A 19,362-nucleotide genomic window follows, 5' to 3' on the forward strand; every position below is an offset into this window, starting at 1 on the left:
GCCAATCGACTGTGTATGATTAGAATGTATAGCTTCGGTTGTAAATGGATAAATGGATGAAAATTTGATATATACGAATACGTCGTCGTGATGATGTGACAAGGTGAGGCAATAATCCGCATTAATGACTTTGTGGAATACATATGCTTTCTTTGCCGTATGATGTTGCAAAGTTTGTTTGATTAAGCAAATGGCACTCATCCAAACTGTACGAAATACCGTGTATACAACAATGCAGAAAATAAGCGAAAGATATACGATAAAAAAAAAAAAAAAACAAACGAACGTAGGTTATTTGTTCGACTTTAAACTTTTGTATTTAAAAACACGTTTTTCTGTATCCAGTAATCTATCTCTTGAATCAAATTATATATATGTATAGCTTGAAATGGCAGCTGAAGCGTTCGCTTGAAAGATTCCGTCTTACTAATTGTTCGGTCAATTAGATCCAGGAAAACCCCGACAACGTCTCCAACCTGCCATTGTTTGCCAAATGTCTCGGCTGTGCCCGAGTATACTTTTTCCTCCTTTAAAATAAAATTTCACCAATTCAAAATCTCCGTTGGTGATTTGTACGCGATCCATGACACATCTACCTTACGATTAAACACGCTTAATATCGATATAATTTGCATGTACGTTTCGTCGTATATTACGTATCTATTTATATATGTATATTTGTATGTCTGCGCGAGACTGAGATTCGAACAAAGGCAATACGTAGGAGACACAGCAAATGATGTACACTTGATAGATATATTATAGAGATATAATGTTGCTCGCGGATTCCTTCGCGTTCGCTAATGAACGTCAAGCCACACTTCTCGAACGAAATCCCCAAATCAATTTCGTTCGATCTTCGGACAAGGAAACGCAGAAAAAACAACCAAGTCAACATGAAAAAGAACATATAGAGACAAAGACAACAGTAGTGACGAGAAAACTCAAAAAATGGTGGGCCTGCAGATCGAATTATTGGAAAAATTGGAGTCTTACTGATCGTTCGGTCTGCGACGTCAATGAAACATCCAACTACGTCGCCCACTTGATATCTGTGACCAAATGTCTCGTGGATACCGGCGTGTACTTTAGTTACCTGATATTTACGATTGGTATCAATTATTTATGGCCTGTCAGCTTATGATGCATTTAGAATCTATTTCATGGACAAACATCTATCCTTACCGTGAACATTGTCGAAACCATTCGAACAAATTTATCTGCGATGCATAATTCGACGTACGTGAATTTTATTCTTTTATTTTTTCGTTTACGCGAGTTCAGTGTCTTTAATAACAAATTGCTCGACCTTGAAAATCTATTGGATTGAATCAAGGAACACTTACGTTATAGCCGTCAAAAGCCCAAGTGGATTCGTCGCTTCCCAGCATATTCCCGGGAGAGCAGTCAGCTTTTGCCCAACCGACTCGCATAGGGCCAGCTGTCAGCACCTCGAACTCGAAGTACCACTTTCCGCTACTGACTGCGTAGTGTTTCTCCACGCGATACGTTCTAAAGTATAGTTGTCGTAACCTGTTGGCTTCCAACAGTAGCGCTGTAGGAACAAACGTATGGAGGTAAATAATTTAATAAGATTTTATTTTACTATTAGGTCGATCGGAGATTTGAGATTTTCACGACTTGGTATTGCAAAATTTCCAAAATAAAGACCGACGTTGCTAACGAAGCTAACTGAAATCCTGGCAAAACATCGGAACATATCTTTTTCTCAAGAACACGACCCACGCTCGGAAATCTCGATTATGAAAATTCTATTATTAGACTACTCTAGAATAGAACAGGATTTGCCAATATTTCAATATCTTTCACCTTCGTGTTGTTCTCCAGTAGGTGGTTCCAACATGTATCCATAAACCAAAAGTGTCCTCACAGTTTCACTGGCGGTGTCACGATTAGCTTTCTTGATCGCTTCGTCCACCTTCGGGTAGGGTACCAAATGGGGGCTCCTTCTCATCTCAGAATCCTCGTTCAGACCATAAGTCCATCCCTGACTAATTCTTTCCTTTGCCCACAAATTATGAGTATTCTCTGCAAGCTGGTCTACCAGTTCTTCCATCTTTGGCGTGAGTGTAATGGCGCTAAGATCGAGTGGTGCTGGTTTATATCCGCTGCTTTGCAGGAAGGGTTCATTCGGAAGCCTCAGAGTCTTTATTCTAGAGGGTGGTTTATCCATCGTGATATAATATCCCAAGGCTAGAACAGTCTTCAGTGTTTGCACTGCTAACTGAGTGTCGTAACGTTTTTCTGCAGCTGGTAATCGTTCAAACTGAACGATACATGGATGAATCTTTCTCATATCGTCTCTATGTTCTCCATATATCCAACCAGCTTCGATTTTATTCATTGCCCACATCTCGTGGATATTCTCAGCCAGTTTATCTCTGATTTGCTCGACGTAAGATGGTAAATTGATCATAGATGTATCGACTGGAGCTGGGACGAAAGCTGTGTCGTCTTCGACCAACCATGGACCAGCTAGGACCACCTTGTTCATGTTTCCAAAGTAGAAACAGGGATCCAAAGATAGAATTTGCTGTGGTAATAAGCTTTCCACCAAAGGTGAGAATTCTTCTGGCGGTTGAAACTTGAGTCGGCCGTGGTCACCGCCTAACAGGAATCTACAGGATAGTTTGGACGAGCAGCTGATTGCGGGGAAGAACATGCCATCGAGGTTGAAATTTCGGAAGGATCCCATGATAGGTGCTCCGTTGAAGGTGAAAGTGATTATGGGCACTGTGAGATCCAATGCACATCCGATCACGTCGCTCTTTCTGATGTAAGGTTCCGTGACATTCTGAACAACTTGAGTTTTTCTACCACCGGTCCATAGATGTGCACCGTCGAAACCGAATGAATAGAGGTCGTCGCCAACACCGTTCCCACCCCATTTCTCGCCACCACCGGGGTATGGCATGTACCTTTGCAGAAAGAAATAAATAAGTGTTAAATCAGATTGAAGAATTCTCCATTGAAACTCTATGTGTATTTCTTTTCTCGTAAAATAAGCGCAGTTATACGTATGGGTAATTTTATTGGTTGAATTATTTTCTTAGCGACGTTGAGCGATTCGTTCATAAGTTCGGTAGCTATAAAACAACCTTAAGATTATCTTAAGTATCAATGACGTAATGACATTTTTTGTAACTTTGATACATTTAGTTATCAAAGAAGCGAATGCGCTGAAATGACCTCTAGTTGATATTTGATAAAACCTACACAGCCTTAAAAGGACCACGAGTATCAATGAGACAATTTGAAATGATTTTCACTATCAGTGAATGCCAATTAAACGACTCAATGGTCTGTCATTTATTGACTTACCCAGCGGTGTTCGCCCATCCTATTCTCAAATGCGGCATCATGTGCGTGGTCTGTTCGATGTGGTCGACGGTGACTTCGAAGTACCATTTCTGGTAAAGCGCCGAGTTCTCGACTCTACCGACGAATATGTTCGGCCTAACGCTAGCCACGTGATCGACCAGTTGCGTTTGAAGAAGGAGATTTTTTCCTGGCAGCAAGAAGTCACAGATATTGTTCTGCGAAGATCGAACAGCCACACCGTTACCCACGCACAGCGAGCAAAGTACGTCCAAGACTTTTGGATCTCTTCCGTGCTTCTCCAACAAGGAAATGATGACTTTGATGTGCTCGTCCTGTGAAGATATGGAAGTTCATCGAGATTATGGGATTTCAAGTATTTTATCGTACGTTTAACTCGTTATAACGCTTACCCTCATCATGTTTAAAGCTTCGGGCGAGTCGATAAGAACGCAATGAAGCACGTCCAACATTCCAGTGCCTTCGCTGGAAGCCTGCGATCCGAGTCGACTGAACAACCAGTTCAAACGATTGCTGTTAGCAAATTGCGCGCAGTTTGTGTGATTTCCTTTGATAATAGCTGCCAATAGTTGATACAGGTATCCTGATATTTGATCCCAAGCTTGACCACTCTCGTCTCCCGAAAGTGCCACGAGGAAACCTTGTGACGTAATCACGTTGATCTTGTCGATGGCTTCGAGTATCAAGTTCAATATACCTTCTTCTTGAAACAGGTCTTGACGATTTCTCAGAGCGCGGAATCTGTTTTGTTTCTCTTCGTGCTCTACATAAATCGTTAAAGTACGTCAATCTACTGTAATAATAGCGTTCCTGCGATCATAATAGTTTGCTTACCCATGTCGTCTTCGGGTTGAGCAAAATAATTAATCAAGTCTTCCAGACACATCACCATTTCGTTCAGATTCACATTTTGGAAGAACATAGACGCTCTTCTATCTACTTGCAGCGTCTCTAGGCCTCTAAAACATATTCGGTCCTTTTAGCGATCTGCCTGTCCACGTTAATTTATCATTCGGTTTGTAACGGCTCTGTACGCTTCCATCCAAGCCTCTACCATTTTTAATTGCATACTTTAATGTGGAGAAATTACAGTATCGATCGAACGATAGACACTCACGTGATGAACTGGGTGAACAGACTGCTGCACTTTCGTATCACACGAGCTGTCCGGGACTCTTCCTCTTGAGACCGAGAGAAGTCCAAACCATCGTCCATCTTTCCTTCTTCGTGAAGGACGGCTTGCTTCTCCTCCACTTTGCCCACACCCTTTTTCTTCGTCTCGTACGACTATGATATAAATCAAAGTCAATCAAAGTCAAGTTTAATCCACCTCAACGAATAATATATATGTACTTTGAGTGTAAATGCGTGTACGTACATCAAGATGAGTTATCTCAATAGTTAGGAGTTATGAGTGTAAAAAATAAAAAAGAGAATGCATATGAATTTGGAATTTATGTATGGATAGATTTCTTACGTTTAGTAAATATAGTAATAAACGTTTTAGTTTGGACATTTTATATATTTTATATTTTTATATATTTTAAGATATATATAAAGATATAAATTATTAAACTGTCCTAAGAGTTTTGTGCATATGTGCATCTTTACTTCTTCGTTTAAATAATTCACTTGCTTGAATATAAGAATCCTACGTATAAATTATTATTAATGTATACCTTGTACGAGACCCAGAGACAAGTAGTAGCGTGCTGCATGATAACAGTCGAGTCACCATACTTGATGATGGGTGTACCGATAACTTCGAGGTCCTTATCCTCGAGAATGATCTTCTGATCATCCTTCTCTTGCCGTAACCAAAACGTTGAAGTCTCGGTCGTTGCCTCGTTTCTTCAAACACAGAACATAATTATGTAACTTACGATTATTGGCACGACGTTCCACTTGACCTTTGAACTTTCCTATTAATACTTATTAATAGATATCTACCTATCGACCAGGTACAGTTCGTTGTTTTCTTTGACACCAAGGTAACGTCCAGTTGTCAAGTGTCTGATCCTCATCGGATGCAGCCAGTTGATAAAACCACCGGCCCATTTAGTTCTTGCCAGCTCCAGTCTCCATAGAGATCGAGCTTGACTCATTACGCTGCCTCCCTCGTACACCACTATACTGTAAGCAATATATTAACTACTAGAAGCCATATCTAGCTTTAGCTGTGCTAATCGAATTATCTATAGAAACGATTATCTCTAGTGGAATCAACGCGACGATTTCGAAAATAAATAAATAACAAGTTGTAATTAACTTTCTCGAGAAGAATTTTCCTTCCAACGATGAATGCAACAATACGATGGTGTGAAGCGTAATTGGATTGTACATTATGAGATATTTAAAGATGCAAATTAGAATGCATACTGTATGCAAAAATATATAAAACGTTCGAAATATAGTATTTGTTATGACGCTCGGTGGATGAAACATATTTACGTTCAAGCTACATCTTTTGTTTAGTTCTGTTTACAAAAATATGAACTTGCATAAAAATAGTTATTTTGCTGTATACAGTTTTGCTAGTCCAAAGGGATAGAGGAAGGGGTTGAATTTTTTAACACTTACTTTTGACTCGGTGTTGTGCCCCATGTTGACGGTATAGTGAGACATTCGTCGCCACCGTGAAAAAATCGTAGAACGTCACCGCCAAATACGTAACCAACGTATTTCATCCGGCTGATTCCAGTGCCGTAAGGTTGTACCGACCAGTGGGTTACGTGGAACGAGGCGTTAACCACGGATAAGTCGTTTTCTTTTGTTGTGTGCTAGATAAATGTAGACGAGATTAATTTTCAAGATAGTGCGCATTTTAATGTACTGACGTTGAGACAACAAAATATTTGTTTATTTGAGTGCGATGCTTAACAAATATCATTGTGAACGCAGCTATTGGGAATATTACTGGAAAAAATTATTGTTTTCTGTTTGTGTTGCTTACCAAGTATCTCTCAGTGGCCACAGATACCAGAATAAGGTCATCACCGACTCGAACCTTCTCACCCTCTGACCTCTGCTTCGATGCTGGATGCACAGTCCACCAACACGCCTCACCTAAATGATCAATCGTATTACGTACACGTAAACACGACAGGAATTGATATTAGTTGATATTAATTCGACCGCGTTCCTTCGGCTAACCTTGAGAATGCTGTTGCAGACCTACGTCGAAAGCCAACTTGTCGTTGGACGAGCTGGTCGATAAACACGCCAAATACTGTAAACGAAGCAGTCAGTTCTTGTGAAAATGACGATCGAACGATGATACGTTTATTAATTATGTGCGAGAAAAGATGCAATTGTTTACCATGTCGCTGTTTTGATGCCTCAGTAAAATAGCGTTGCCATACAATAACGTTCTGTGTCCAGATCCAGTGCCCTTTCCCTAAAATTACGGAACGATATTCTAGCGATTAAATGAAACATGTAGGAAGCCTGAGATACACGTAGGTCGAAAATGGATTAAAGAGAGAGAGAGAGAAAAAAAAGAAACATAAAATAAGTACACAAGCATACCGATAAGAGAAGGCCATAAATAATGATTGTTAACGAATGAATGTCAATGGCAGGCATGTATTCATGCTCGTACGATCGAAAAAATAAATGCGTAAATTGATTGTATGTTAATTGAACGTAAAAGAGAAAAGTACGCAGTCATAGAAATTCGCGCGATCAGCATACAAGCACAACGTAACTGTGTCAGTATTTACACATAAGATAGAAAGATGCATAATTGAAGAAAGAAATTTCAAGGAGGAAAGAAAAGAAAAAAATAACCAAATGGAAGAGAAAAGAGAAAGAATGAAAAGATCGGTGCAATCAAATGACGTTACTCACAAGCATGAACGTAAACGTAAACGTAAACGTAAACGTAAACGGTGTCTTAGAGCGATACGGAAGGTATACTTACTAAATTTTCTTGCTGCTGCAAACAGAAACACAGATGTTGTAAATCTCATCCTTTCGCTTTGTCAATCGTGAATAGATAGAGAAAGAATAGTAGAAAGAAAAATTCGGTCAACACGCTTACAATGTCGGTCGATAGGTAAAAATGTTTTGCATGAAATTCTCGTTTTGCGGTGAGGTGCAACGCATCGACGTAACAAAAATTGGACGTAAACATGGGACGTAAAAACAAATACGGACAAATGAAAGACAATTTGAGACGTGTTACACGGCTACATGGACGCATGCCACACTTATTGGACAAGGAAACGTGCGGATGCATTCAGAAAATTATTTCGTTGTGTCTTATCGAGGAATAAAAAAGGTACGGAAAGAACAGCGATTCAAACGCAATTTAATGCGCAGTCTGTCAAAAACAACGTGAATAGGTTCGCAAAATCGCAGGTGTCTACTTTCTAAGTGCATCGTTCAGTTTAGTTGGTACAATTTTACAAAAATATGGATAAATGATATTGATTAATCTCTCCTGTATACGATACATGAGATCAAATGGATTTTATGGCCCACTCCTATGCAGGTGATTTAAGTACAGAGGTCATTCACGTCGAACAATCGATTTACGCACGATGCAGAGGAGAGTCTTGTTTATCGTACGGATTAAACATACTGCAACTATTTGTTGTCACAGTTATCGAACAAAAAATAGATACGGCGAAAATATATGACAAGAACGCCTGCACAGGAAAACGAAAAAATATCACGGTGTGGAGGATTAGAAAATTAGAAAAGAAACAGTTGCTTCGACAACGTAACGTTCGGACGATCGTGTCAGTGACACACGAGGATCATCGTACGATGAAGGATGATAAAGAAGTGGTACGTTACCGTCTCGGAACCGGCGGCGGTTACCAATTCCTGCAGAGCTCTCACCGACAGAGCTTGTTCTATTACGAATACGCATTGCGACAGGTCAGGTGGTATGTTCTGCAATTGTAAATAAAATGGTCAATATTAGATTTCTACATTTATTTGGTTCAACTTTGTCAACAATCGTAACGAAATACAATAATCGAATTAATTAAAAATTCTACCTTGTCTGCGATATTCTCGAGGAAACAGTGTCGATTACCAAACCCCTCAGCTGCGAGGCAAACCCTTTCACCAGTTGCGGTACAGGACAGACATACCATGTCCTCCTACAATTTCGATTCATCGTTGAATTCAATTTTTCTTTTATCATTTTTCGTGTAATTATCCAAGACACGAAATAATACTAGCAAACGCTGATCTGTTCTCGATTTCCATGGCATCGTGTACATGCTATATACAACGATGTTATATACATTTCGATGGTATTTCGTTGCAATAATGTAATTTTCGAAATTCTCAGTTTTCGAAATAACTAATATATAGTACTAACAAACGCCGATCTGTCTTTAATTCTCGTAGCATTGCATAACTGTTATATAATAGAAACTTTGATAATTCTTTTGAAATAACGCAGTCTTCGAAATGTTCATTTATTTAATAAATATATAAAAAATGGCAACGTAGTGAGAGAAAGAGGTGTTGTGTTTAAAAAATGGTTCATTGATGCATTAGAAATACGAGAACCAACGACGACCTTTGCGAAACGCTAAAATATGATGTGAGCCAAACGGCAGATGTTACGCACAGTGCCAGAACCAATTTGGACCGTCTCAGGAATGCTCGACGCTGGTTTTATACAAGCATACTGGGAAACGCTTCTCAAGACTTTCAAAGCGGATTGTCAGGGAAACGATTTCACTGTTTTTACTACGCAAGGCTTGCTTAAGCGTTACTTAAGAGGCAGGAGTGGTAGTATTCTTCGGTATAAGACAGTGGCTTCGACTGAGTCATATCTCTTGCGAATGAGTTTTATCATGCAATTCCGCCAATGTACAACGCAATTCGGCGAAAATATACAGACAAGAATTTTCGAAGTAGTTTTAACTTGACTAAACAATATGTACTATATATTTGAAATAAAACAGGGACGCGACACGGCGGTGCGCTTAGGATTGCATTCTTTAATAACAGTATTGAAATTATCGACGATTAAAATATAAAACTTCCGCTAAGGAACTTGAAAACAGAAATATATGAAAATATATAATGCAAACTTCTATCCATATATTTTACGACAAATCATTCAAATACTCAAAATTTATCGTTGCAAATGTAGAAAATTTCTACGGCAAGGTATACAAACTGGTCATATCGAATACTTTGATAATTTTGAAGTAAATATAGATATAGTATTTTTAAAGCGGCAGATTACGGTCGCGGACGGATTTAGAGTTTCGAACGGATGTGAATGATCGATTCTAATTCGCTCGTGCGTTTCAAATTAGCGTCTTGGAGCATATTCGACGGCCCGTGGAAACTTTCTACGCTCGATAACGCAATTAAACAGTCGCTCTTTATCACTGCGATCGACGACCAATGGTGCAATATGCTAACACAATTATTTCTATCGTCAACGACGACCTGTCATGGCGCGTCGTATCGCGGAAAAATTCCGTGTTGTTCCTCCATATAAAATTCGTACGCGCGACGTCAAGAGTAACGGCAGTTCTGCTTCGTTACTTTACATATTTTTCACGCAGATAAAAGGAGCACGCATATCCAAACGCAACGCGTACGACACGAACGTCGTCATGGCGTATTATAAGAAAAACGTGTTCGAAGGTGAATTAACATAACGTGTTACCGGGTTATACGAAAAGGCACGCAAGTCTCATCTGGTCGTCGAGTATATTAGCGATTCAGGCCTGCCAACACCTTTGCAAATTTGTCTAACGACAACGTTGATGGCGTTTCGCATTTTAATTATTATTTTAGCTGTTCGCTAGCAATTTCTGATAAAATATAACGATCACCGATGGCTGATTACAAGTTGCAATCGTGATTTCTCGTGGTATTTCATTCGAGCGCAGTATATTGCTGCACGAATAATTAATAGACAAACATCTTTGCAAATTTATTTAATGAGAATATCGACGATGTTCTCTACCTGAATTTCTATTTCAATTGTTCGTTGAATAATTTCCGGTAGAATCAATAAATTACGGACAACAATATAGGAATTTTGGTCGCTTACGATCTATGTATAATCACGACTTTTCTCGGTGTTCCATTCAATTATGGAGAATGAAGCAATCGAACACGGATAATGAATCAAATAAACCAATTATTTCCGCTCTCCGCGATATCAACCGCGATCGAACCTGCAACGTGTTGCAAGCGCGGGTCAAGGGTAGGTTTATATTTTAGTGTTCAACAATTGGGCGCAATTTTATTCTAACGTGTAGTAGGTGTAAATCAAATTCATTTATGACATCGTACTAAGAATCGTACTTCAATTGTATAGGTATAATTTCACAGTTTAAAAGGAACAAACGTTTCGATTGGAACGATTATGTCGTTAATTGCCGATCGATATTTTCATCGTACAGCGAGGTGCTTTCAGCACTTTCCAAACTACTCGTATCGGTCACTTGGCCCGTGGTTGTGTACGAAACCGACGAGCAATTGTTACGAATCGTTAATGATACGTTCTTTGCGTTCTCGTACGCAAGCACTCGCTGAAACGAAGCACGTTATTAACTCGGACGGTCGCTTTTCGACGTGAAATCTTTAATGAAGAGATACCTACACAAGCTGTATTGATCATACGGAACAATGCAACGTCGATTGCTAAAATTAACTGTCACGACGCTCTTAAAGAAGAGAGTTGACAGTCTAGAAGTGGCTCGTCCGCTAGACGCACGGCATATTTAAACGGTCCAATTTAGTATTAATTTTAATTAGCCAGCATCGTCTATTTGTTGCCACTCGTGTTGCTAGCGACGAGTGAATGTAAGCGAATCGTAAAAGTGTACACGATAATTTTAAGGGGCGCTCTACGATGCCAATAGCTGTTGACTTAATTAATGATCATTACATACAAACCAACGGATCGTGCGCGATGACATGACTTTTTTTTAGTCATCTTTATATTTCTCGAGACATCTCAACATTCTCGAACGTTTTCATTGGACGGATACCGTCAAAGGTAACATCCATGCATTTCTATGTACGTCCGACATATTTTCGTGAAATTACGTTAAGCGATTTATACCAGTTCCTGAAATTGAAAACGGTGCGAGGAAGAGAAAGAAAAGAGAGAAAACACTGGAGAATGAAATTACGCTCCTATTTCCGTCCTTTCTCGAAGCGGGGTAAAATTGATTTACGTCGGACTCGTTCTCGTGCCAAGCAAGGCTAGCGATAATTTCGAAAAGATTATGTATATTTGTCTTCGTTAAACTGGATGAACGAATGCGTCGTTATAAATTTCGTTTAATCGCATTAATCGGCTCTCGATAAAGTAAACGGGACGTGAAACGATGAGACGATGGTTTTACTGGGATTAATAACAAAGATAGAAATTATCGATTTGCGTGTCGATGATAAACGAAACGTTCGATTATAATCAGCTCCATCGTATTAATGCTCGATTCACGTATAATACTATCGATTCTTCTGTTCCTACCTAAGCGAATCTAGCCGATGAAAGCTTCAAATGTTTTCAACCGTTTGGACATTTCAGATTTCGGCCACACATAATCAAATTTTCAAGTAAAGCTTAATAATAACGGCACAGCAATAGAACATGGATCGACCATTCGATTATGAAAATCCTAATGACAACAGGTGAGACACGTTCGATCCTATAAACTAGGCTAGAATCGTGTTTAAAATCATTTATCTCTGAATCGACACGATCGTTCCTCTAAAACGAGGTTGGCTTTCCTATAACTAGATCGGTCTCGATTAAATTTCGTCGTGAATCCAACGATAAACTTGTTTCTCGCACGATTTCCTAATCAACGAATCGGCAATCCCATATAGTTGAACTCAACTTCAAAGGATCAAAGAAATATTAAATATATTATTTTCTCGTTTGAGATAATCGATTTGTGACACGTCGCACACCAGCCAAAAACATATGACAACCATATAACGTTGCATGCCCCTAAACATTTTCTTTCTTTCTTCTTTTTTTTTTTTTATTTAGCCGATACATATTTACTAAAATGCAGTATATTTTATCGGTGAAAAACGTGAAATTCGGTGGCGATCGATAACATTGTTTCTCTTCGAATAAATATATCCGGTTATGCTTCCCAGTCACGAACGCCACTTACACTCGCTTAACACTTTGGATGGGGATATGCGATAACGTGTAATTTCATTAGCACGTAATTTCCTTCGATTCGTTTAATCAAACGCATCTCGTGCCTTGGAAACACGACAAAGAAAAGTAATTAGTGTCGGTTATAGCGGTCCATGTTTCAAAAGACCTCTGGTTTAAGGTATTTCTTCGTGGCATAGTAATTTCCTTGGAGACCTTGCAACTTGGACGACCACTTTTACGGATGCGCGATTCTTCAAAGATTCCCCCGTGCAACTTCTGGGTCACGAGTAGTTTCCATGAACGATCCTCTTAACGATATTTCGAATTAAAAGAAATTCTCAACGCTATTTTACGAATTAGATGTTATTTGGTCTTCTTTTTGAGGCAAAACATTTTAGGTTCGTAACGGGGTAAGCGTTCTCACTAGTAAACGATATTCGCGACATGGAAGATAATGCTTGCAAGATATTCGCAAACATTTCACGAACGCTTTATGATCATTTTACGATTTTCGTGCGAATATTACTCGTAATAAACTCACGAATAGTTCTTTAAATCTACAAAAATGTGTCATATACCAATCGTGATCGATAGAAGCTTCGACGTAGACCGAGGATTTTCATGCTTTTCATAAATAAATATATCCCAGTTCACCACAACTCAGTAACAATAAGATCGATATATCTTGCATGTAGAACTATCTTTGGATAATAAAGGCTTTATGGTATATATCACTGATCGAAAACCGCCGATACAGGCGTTTCAGAGAATTATGTTTCATGAACATATTCGCCAACTCCTAAAGATTTATAGGCAGCAATTTCAACGTTGTTCGTTCTCTTGATAGAAATGTAACGCAACAGACTGTTCATCAAGAACCGAATCCAGCCGTGGATAACCCAGTTGTCGAAAGGGGAAGTAGAAGAGGATGTCGCAGGCGTTCCCGAAGAAGAAGGAGGAAGTCCAAATGCGTGTGCAAGCCTCGTAGAAGGCTGATTCTATCGTCTAATCCTTTCATCATCTACTATTTGGAAATGTACTTCAAAACGCCTGGGAAACGCGTGACGATAGTGGCTCGCGAAGCTGGTAAAAAGTGGTGTTCCATGTCGGAAAGTTCAAAGCGAAAGTACTACAAGCTCGCAGAAAGGGTGAGGCGACGATGCTCCTCGAGGCGGAGGAGATAGCTTGCGATACGATGCACGAAGTGTCTGATTTACTTCGTATCCGTGATATCATTCTGATGATAGGATAAGAGAATACCCGGAAGAAAGCTTGAACGCTCTCACGTAACAAAGTGACGCGTATTCCAAAGCAAGAAACGGCCGTTTGAAACGCGAAACGCGTGCAATCTGCAGAAGTCGTATTATCGTAAAATCGGGGCATCGTATCGAAATTCGAATCATGAAATTCGTGTTCGAAAAACGAGATCGAGCGTATATAGATTCGCACCGAAACATACTTTGTACTTTATGGAACGAATGTACAGATTTTTTTATACGTAGAAAAAGCCAGAACGTTGCGCAACGACGGCGTGTTGCAGAAAATGGAAAAGGCAAATAACAGAGGAAGGGAGAAACACGGAGGAAGAAAAAAAAATCGATGGACACGCGTGTCGGTGTTGTTGGTCGGCGATATTCCCCGATAAGAGGACCGCGTGCATCAGAGAGATATATTTTTACTAAAGGCGGGTATTAAAGAGTCGAGCATCGAGCGCGTGCAGCTTACGGAAGCTCAAGGCTGTAGCTACCCTCTCGGTCACTATGTTACTGCCTGATCCTTGCGGGTTGAACGAGGTCAAGGTCGTTCTACACGAGAACTTTAAGTGCTTCCACGATTCATTGAATTCCTCCCCCCCCCTGTGCTCGTCCTTTGCAACAGAAAATCGCGATTTTATGCAAGACAACAGCACCGTAAACATCGCTCACACCGCGAATGCTAACTTTAAACGCCTTTTAAGCGGATTTACCCGACGTCACCTACTCGCTTGCCATCTAATTGCGTTCGAGCCTGAACGATATCCGACCTTCTACGATGTCGCGTTCTTTTTTCGCCGAGTCCAATCCTTCGATAACATCGCGCGCTTTTCGACCGCTCCCACGTGATGATCCGAGCTAGTCGAAGACTTTTCTGCGCACGACTTTCACGTGAAAATATCGCGTAATCGTTTAATGTCCATCGAACGTTTCTCTCGTTAGATCAGCGTTTGCAGGGTACCAAACTATAATACAACAAAAAAGAAAAAAAAGGAAAAAAAAAACGTTCCTTTGATAATAAAGGTCCATGTCACGCTCAACTGTTAAATTGTTCTTTGGAATCGTAAGATAAATCGCTAAAAAAATTTTCCTATTGCGTTATCAATTTTTAATGTAGTAACGGATAAACATTTGACTCACCGTACGGAGGAAGGATACGTCATCCTGCTCGGAGCCACCCTCGCTGTCAGCCATCCCGTCGGTACGTTTTCACGTAGCCTGACGCCGAGCTCAGTTCACCTCTCCCTCGCGTTATTTTTCTCGGTCGTGGTCTGGCCTGGTTCTCCGCGACGCACGTCCACCGTCTCCAGCCTCGTAGTCAATAGGGTGCGGATGAACGGTCACACGCGGTCACAATTCGACATGGTTCGCCTTTCCGGTGGCACACACACGGCTGCCGGTGAGGAACGTTTACGCGCTGGCCGACGATGACCACCAACACCACCAGCACGGTGTCGACGACGTCCTAACCTCCGATAGCGTACCAATGATCAGCCACTACTGGCCGGAGAGTGGCTCGCGTGAACCTCGGCAACCCCTGCGCAAGCGCCCGTTTCCTTCAATCAAATTCCGCATGCTCGAAATTCCGTCGTAATGAAAACGATACCCCATATACACCACCCCTTGTTGCTGTTTTTCTTTACGTCAGGACAGTCTGCTCATTTCGGTGATTTAAGTGGGTTAAAATGGGCTAGTAGTTTGGGAATTCCCTGTATCTCCAGCAATCTTGATCGACTCGATAGATTTCACGAATTTATCGAGTTCCGGAATCTTGGAAGTTTAGAGACATGGAATGTTTCAGACGCCCTTGGGATGGGAAAGATCGCGAAATATTTTTGAAATTCACTAGTAATTTACCGAAAGGTTTGACTGGATTTATAATTGATACAGCGAATGCACGAATCCTGTCTAAGCTGTAAGATCCTTCGTATTTCGTCGGAAATATTAATTAGGTTACCCTATTACTCGAAAAGAAGCCAGAAATAGGGGAAATTGTATTGCGTCCTACGCACTGATTTAAACGATCAAAGTTGGGAAGAAAGCGCAGAAGGTAGAAGTTGGCTGAACAAGAAGGGGAGGCTGCCTGGATCTTACCGCGTTTAATTGAATTGGGAAAGTAGAGAAGTAATTATCGTGCCCTAGAACATTTCTACCTGGTGCATTTTGAAACTAGATACACACATTATTATTTATTATTATTATTTAGCAAATATCGTAATGCATCGCAGATCGTTTGGTCTGTTATTTTTCCAATGAATCATCCACGCGCTATTAATCGTCGCGTGTCATTTCTATACACGATCACTGCTAATTGCGGCGTTGATTACGGTAGCGTTGCTATCATTGTTGTTAACGGTATTATCGGTTTTACTATTTACGTAATTGTAGTGGCGATGCGTAAACGTGCGTCAATTAAACGGAGAAAGTTTCCAGCAACGAAGTCCGTATATTTAGATATAAATCCAACGGGTGACGGGTTTAAGTAAAAATAGTTTAGAGCAACTGTTTCGCCCCCTCCCTTGCCCCTGTATTACTTCCGGTACAATTTAAGGTACAACGATCTGACGTCTTACTTGGAACAAATTCCTTTGCCATTGCACTCTTCCATTCTAATAACCGCGTCAAATTTATAAACCAACATACACACGCGACACGTAAGATCAAACATAAAATGGTTACGAATAATCCGTGGAAATCCAATTTGCGCACGAATCGGAATAAATCCAATTTCGTGTGAACCCTTCGATCAAGTTTGAAGCAGTTCTTCATCCTCGACCGATATTCGTTTCCGAATATCAATCGAACAAATCGAATTTAATTACTCGGTTAATTAAACGATATCATCGACGATAACAAACGCGATGGTGGACGACGTTGACGCGAACAGACACACGCTTCGAATCGGACCTGTTTCATTCTCGCGTCTATTTCCAGCAACCGGCAGAAATAGATGCATTTACCACACGGTGAAACGTGCGAGGGATCCGTGTGAGCTTGGCCGTGCCTCTACTCGAATTAGAAATGGCAACATGTTAATCGAAGGTTAAGGATATCGCGACGATGTATGAGCGAGTCGCGAGACGCGATCCCGAGAGGAATCGTCGAGAGTGCGTACGAACGACCGCCGATAAATCAGCGACGCGTTGCCACCAATTGGCAACGAATCAGCATAAATTAATATTGTCCTAGTGCTAAATATTTCTTTGAACAATTCTTACGGAGCAGCAGCGAGAAAATATACCTTGTTACCGAGATGGGAGCGTGTGAACGAATTCGTGCGAGTGTTTCGCAATTTTGGAAATTCGCTGCCAGAATATACACGAGCTACGTGGAAGATCAGCATCGTCGCGTGCATCTAAAAGGAATATACCTATCTCTGTGCGCGATCGATCTCTTCGATCGAGCTATCGAGCGTTTCATCCACCGATGTAGGAAACATCGTCGCGATAGAAAAAGGTAAAAGAAAAGCTGCCCGTACGTATCTGTAATTAAAACAGGCACAAACTTTCGAGAAAGCTGCCTGTGGCGCGTATCGCGCCCACTCGTACGCAGCCACGCATACGCTTCTCCATGCGTACAGTATGCAAATGCATCGAGGTCGATCGGTCTGCCGAGTACCCGCAATGCAACCGGTAATTCACGCCGCATTACTTTCAAACTGCACGCCTTTTTTTCAGCCACTTCACTGTATCGCCAAACAGACGAATCGATCAGAAACCAAAACTGCCCTCGAAGTTTCACCTCGAGAATCGGAAGGGAAAACCGTAAAGAAACTTCCTTTTACACTATACACCAAACAAAAAAAAACGATAACACTCACTCTTGTCTGAAATCGATTTGCGGATCGACCTGGATCGAACCAGGGGTTAATTCGGTCGAACGATTCAGGATGGCTGGATCGTTCGTTTTCTTGGTCGGGCCCCACCGACGAAATTCGTATCGAGGCTCGAGCGGTTCTGCCGGAGCACGATGCCGAGCGGAGTGAAGCGAGCGAACGAGCTAGCGGCGCTCTCCGGCTATTTTCAGCCTCGAGCCGAGCCCGCGTTGCCTCTCCTCACGCTACGCGTCGCCGTTCCTCCGCGTTGCACGCAAAACACACCGTGTTGCTGTCGCTTCTCGTAACGACGGTATTTTGCCTAGTCGTTTGAACGAATTACGAGCAAGTTCGATAATAAACAGGTTCGTCAAACGATCTTAAAAAGATAACGAAACTACCCTAAACAGATGTTTAAACTAGTAGATATTATTTCTAGTATGACTTGTTTCTATACTTTTGGATGTCTCGTCTCGTGTTCTCGGAGTATATTTTATGTGCGTGTCAGAGAAACGTATGACTAACGTCGGTACAAGGAACGGCTGTTATTTATTGTTGCAACATATGTAATTACGAGTTTCATTGAGTTGATGTTACAATTTTGCAATTGCCTCGTCGCTGTTGGCAATGTTTGCCAAATTCTCTTGTATCGAGAAATAGATTTGATTCAAGCGTACAGAGAATTCCGACAGTGGTCAGACGAAGCGTTTTCCATGAAATTACCCTTATAACGCACCACCGACAGAGAGTAAATTCTGGCGTATTGATCGCACTTGCTTGTTCCCGGCTGTTGGTATTCGTTCACGTGTCTCGTCAGCGGGTCTGCAGTGAATAAAGTAGAATAGGATTTTTTTAGCAGGATATATTTTTTAACGATTGCGTGACGTTAGATGGCGAGATTATTTAACGTTGTACTTTTTTCTTTTTTCTTTTTTTTTGAGTGGCTATTGTTTAGAAAGGATGTAAAAAGATTTTTCTGAAATTTATTTCTTACGATACTATTTTTTCGTCCATTGTTATTACCTACTTCATGTCGATAAAAATTAATGTGCGACGAGCGTTAACAAGTTATAGATAGAAATTCAGTGCGATACAACGATATATCTTAACTTATGTTGACTACGATCTACGCGATCGAGATAGACGCTAGATCCGCGATAAATCTTCTACCCCTGTTTGTTTTATACGACCTCGGTGCTGAGCTACTGGTTGATTGACTTGCTTTGATCGATGGTTATCGCAGATTTATTGCTCGATAGAAGAGAACTTGTTAAAATTCTCACCGTGCGATAAATTCTTCCTGCGCGATGTGAATTCGGTAGAAAGAAAAAAGAAAAAGAGGAAGAAAGGAGAGTATAACGAAAGGTAACAGCGTGTATCGATGTTGACTATAGAAATTTCGTACAAAATAGAATTCACCGAGGTGTCACGCGATACGATTCACGGCTCTATGGTGTTACGCAGGAAAGCATGTGTCATTCCTTACACTGCACTTCGTCCTCTTTGCGTGTGCCTTAAAATAGAACTATAGAGAAACATCGAAGTAATCGAACGACGATGTAACATTATTTCTATATTTGGAGCTTCACGGAAGGGTGTCTCTATAAATCACAGAGAAATCTCCCTTAGGATTCAAATTAAACAAACCTCAACCAAAATGGCATCCGCTCGAAGAAAGCACGATCCACGAAGACTCAAAATGTCAGTATCCAACCGTAAAATATCGTTGACAAATGGTCGGTTCTTGGCCTTCTCGCGATTCTTCTCCGAGCGAAGAGCAATAAGCCGCGCGTCAAACGCGAGGAATTATTGAC

General features: G+C 40.8%; 1 protein-coding gene across 11 annotated transcripts in view; it reads right to left on the reverse strand.

The window, feature by feature from the left end:
• RyR (Ryanodine receptor) overlaps positions 1-17,716 on the reverse strand; it is a 39,980-nt gene extending 22,264 nt beyond the window's left edge. For 6 of the 11 annotated variants that reach the window (XM_069115486.1, XM_069115482.1, XM_069115484.1 and 3 more), the window contains exons 1-18: positions 17,555-17,716; positions 14,875-15,271; positions 8,370-8,474; positions 8,164-8,262; positions 7,283-7,297; positions 6,680-6,757; positions 6,514-6,589; positions 6,314-6,426; positions 5,941-6,140; positions 5,311-5,493; positions 5,040-5,211; positions 4,478-4,647; positions 4,195-4,319; positions 3,753-4,123; positions 3,343-3,674; positions 1,831-2,939; positions 1,347-1,555; positions 428-527 (exon numbers count right to left, since the gene is read on the reverse strand). In XM_069115486.1, coding sequence (XP_068971587.1) covers positions 428-527; positions 1,347-1,555; positions 1,831-2,939; positions 3,343-3,674; positions 3,753-4,123; positions 4,195-4,319; positions 4,478-4,647; positions 5,040-5,211; positions 5,311-5,493; positions 5,941-6,140; positions 6,314-6,426; positions 6,514-6,589; positions 6,680-6,757; positions 7,283-7,297; positions 8,164-8,262; positions 8,370-8,474; positions 14,875-14,928 — 3,511 coding nt within the window. In that variant the 5' untranslated portion in view covers positions 14,929-15,271; positions 17,555-17,716. Of the gene's footprint in view, positions 1-427; positions 528-996; positions 1,097-1,346; positions 1,556-1,830; positions 2,940-3,342; positions 3,675-3,752; positions 4,124-4,194; positions 4,320-4,477; positions 4,648-5,039; positions 5,212-5,310; positions 5,494-5,940; positions 6,141-6,313; positions 6,427-6,513; positions 6,590-6,679; positions 6,758-7,282; positions 7,298-8,163; positions 8,263-8,369; positions 8,475-14,874; positions 15,272-17,554 lie in introns of all 11 variants that reach the window. The other 5 variants (XM_069115480.1, XM_069115488.1, XM_069115490.1 and 2 more) reach the window with 3 other exon arrangements.
• Between the last annotated feature and the right edge of the window lie 1,646 nt (positions 17,717-19,362).

The sequence above is a fragment of the Bombus flavifrons genome, chromosome 6 (assembly GCF_040668555.2).
Source record: "Bombus flavifrons isolate JBK064 chromosome 6, iyBomFlav1_principal, whole genome shotgun sequence".
NCBI lineage: Eukaryota > Metazoa > Arthropoda > Insecta > Hymenoptera > Apidae > Bombus > Bombus flavifrons.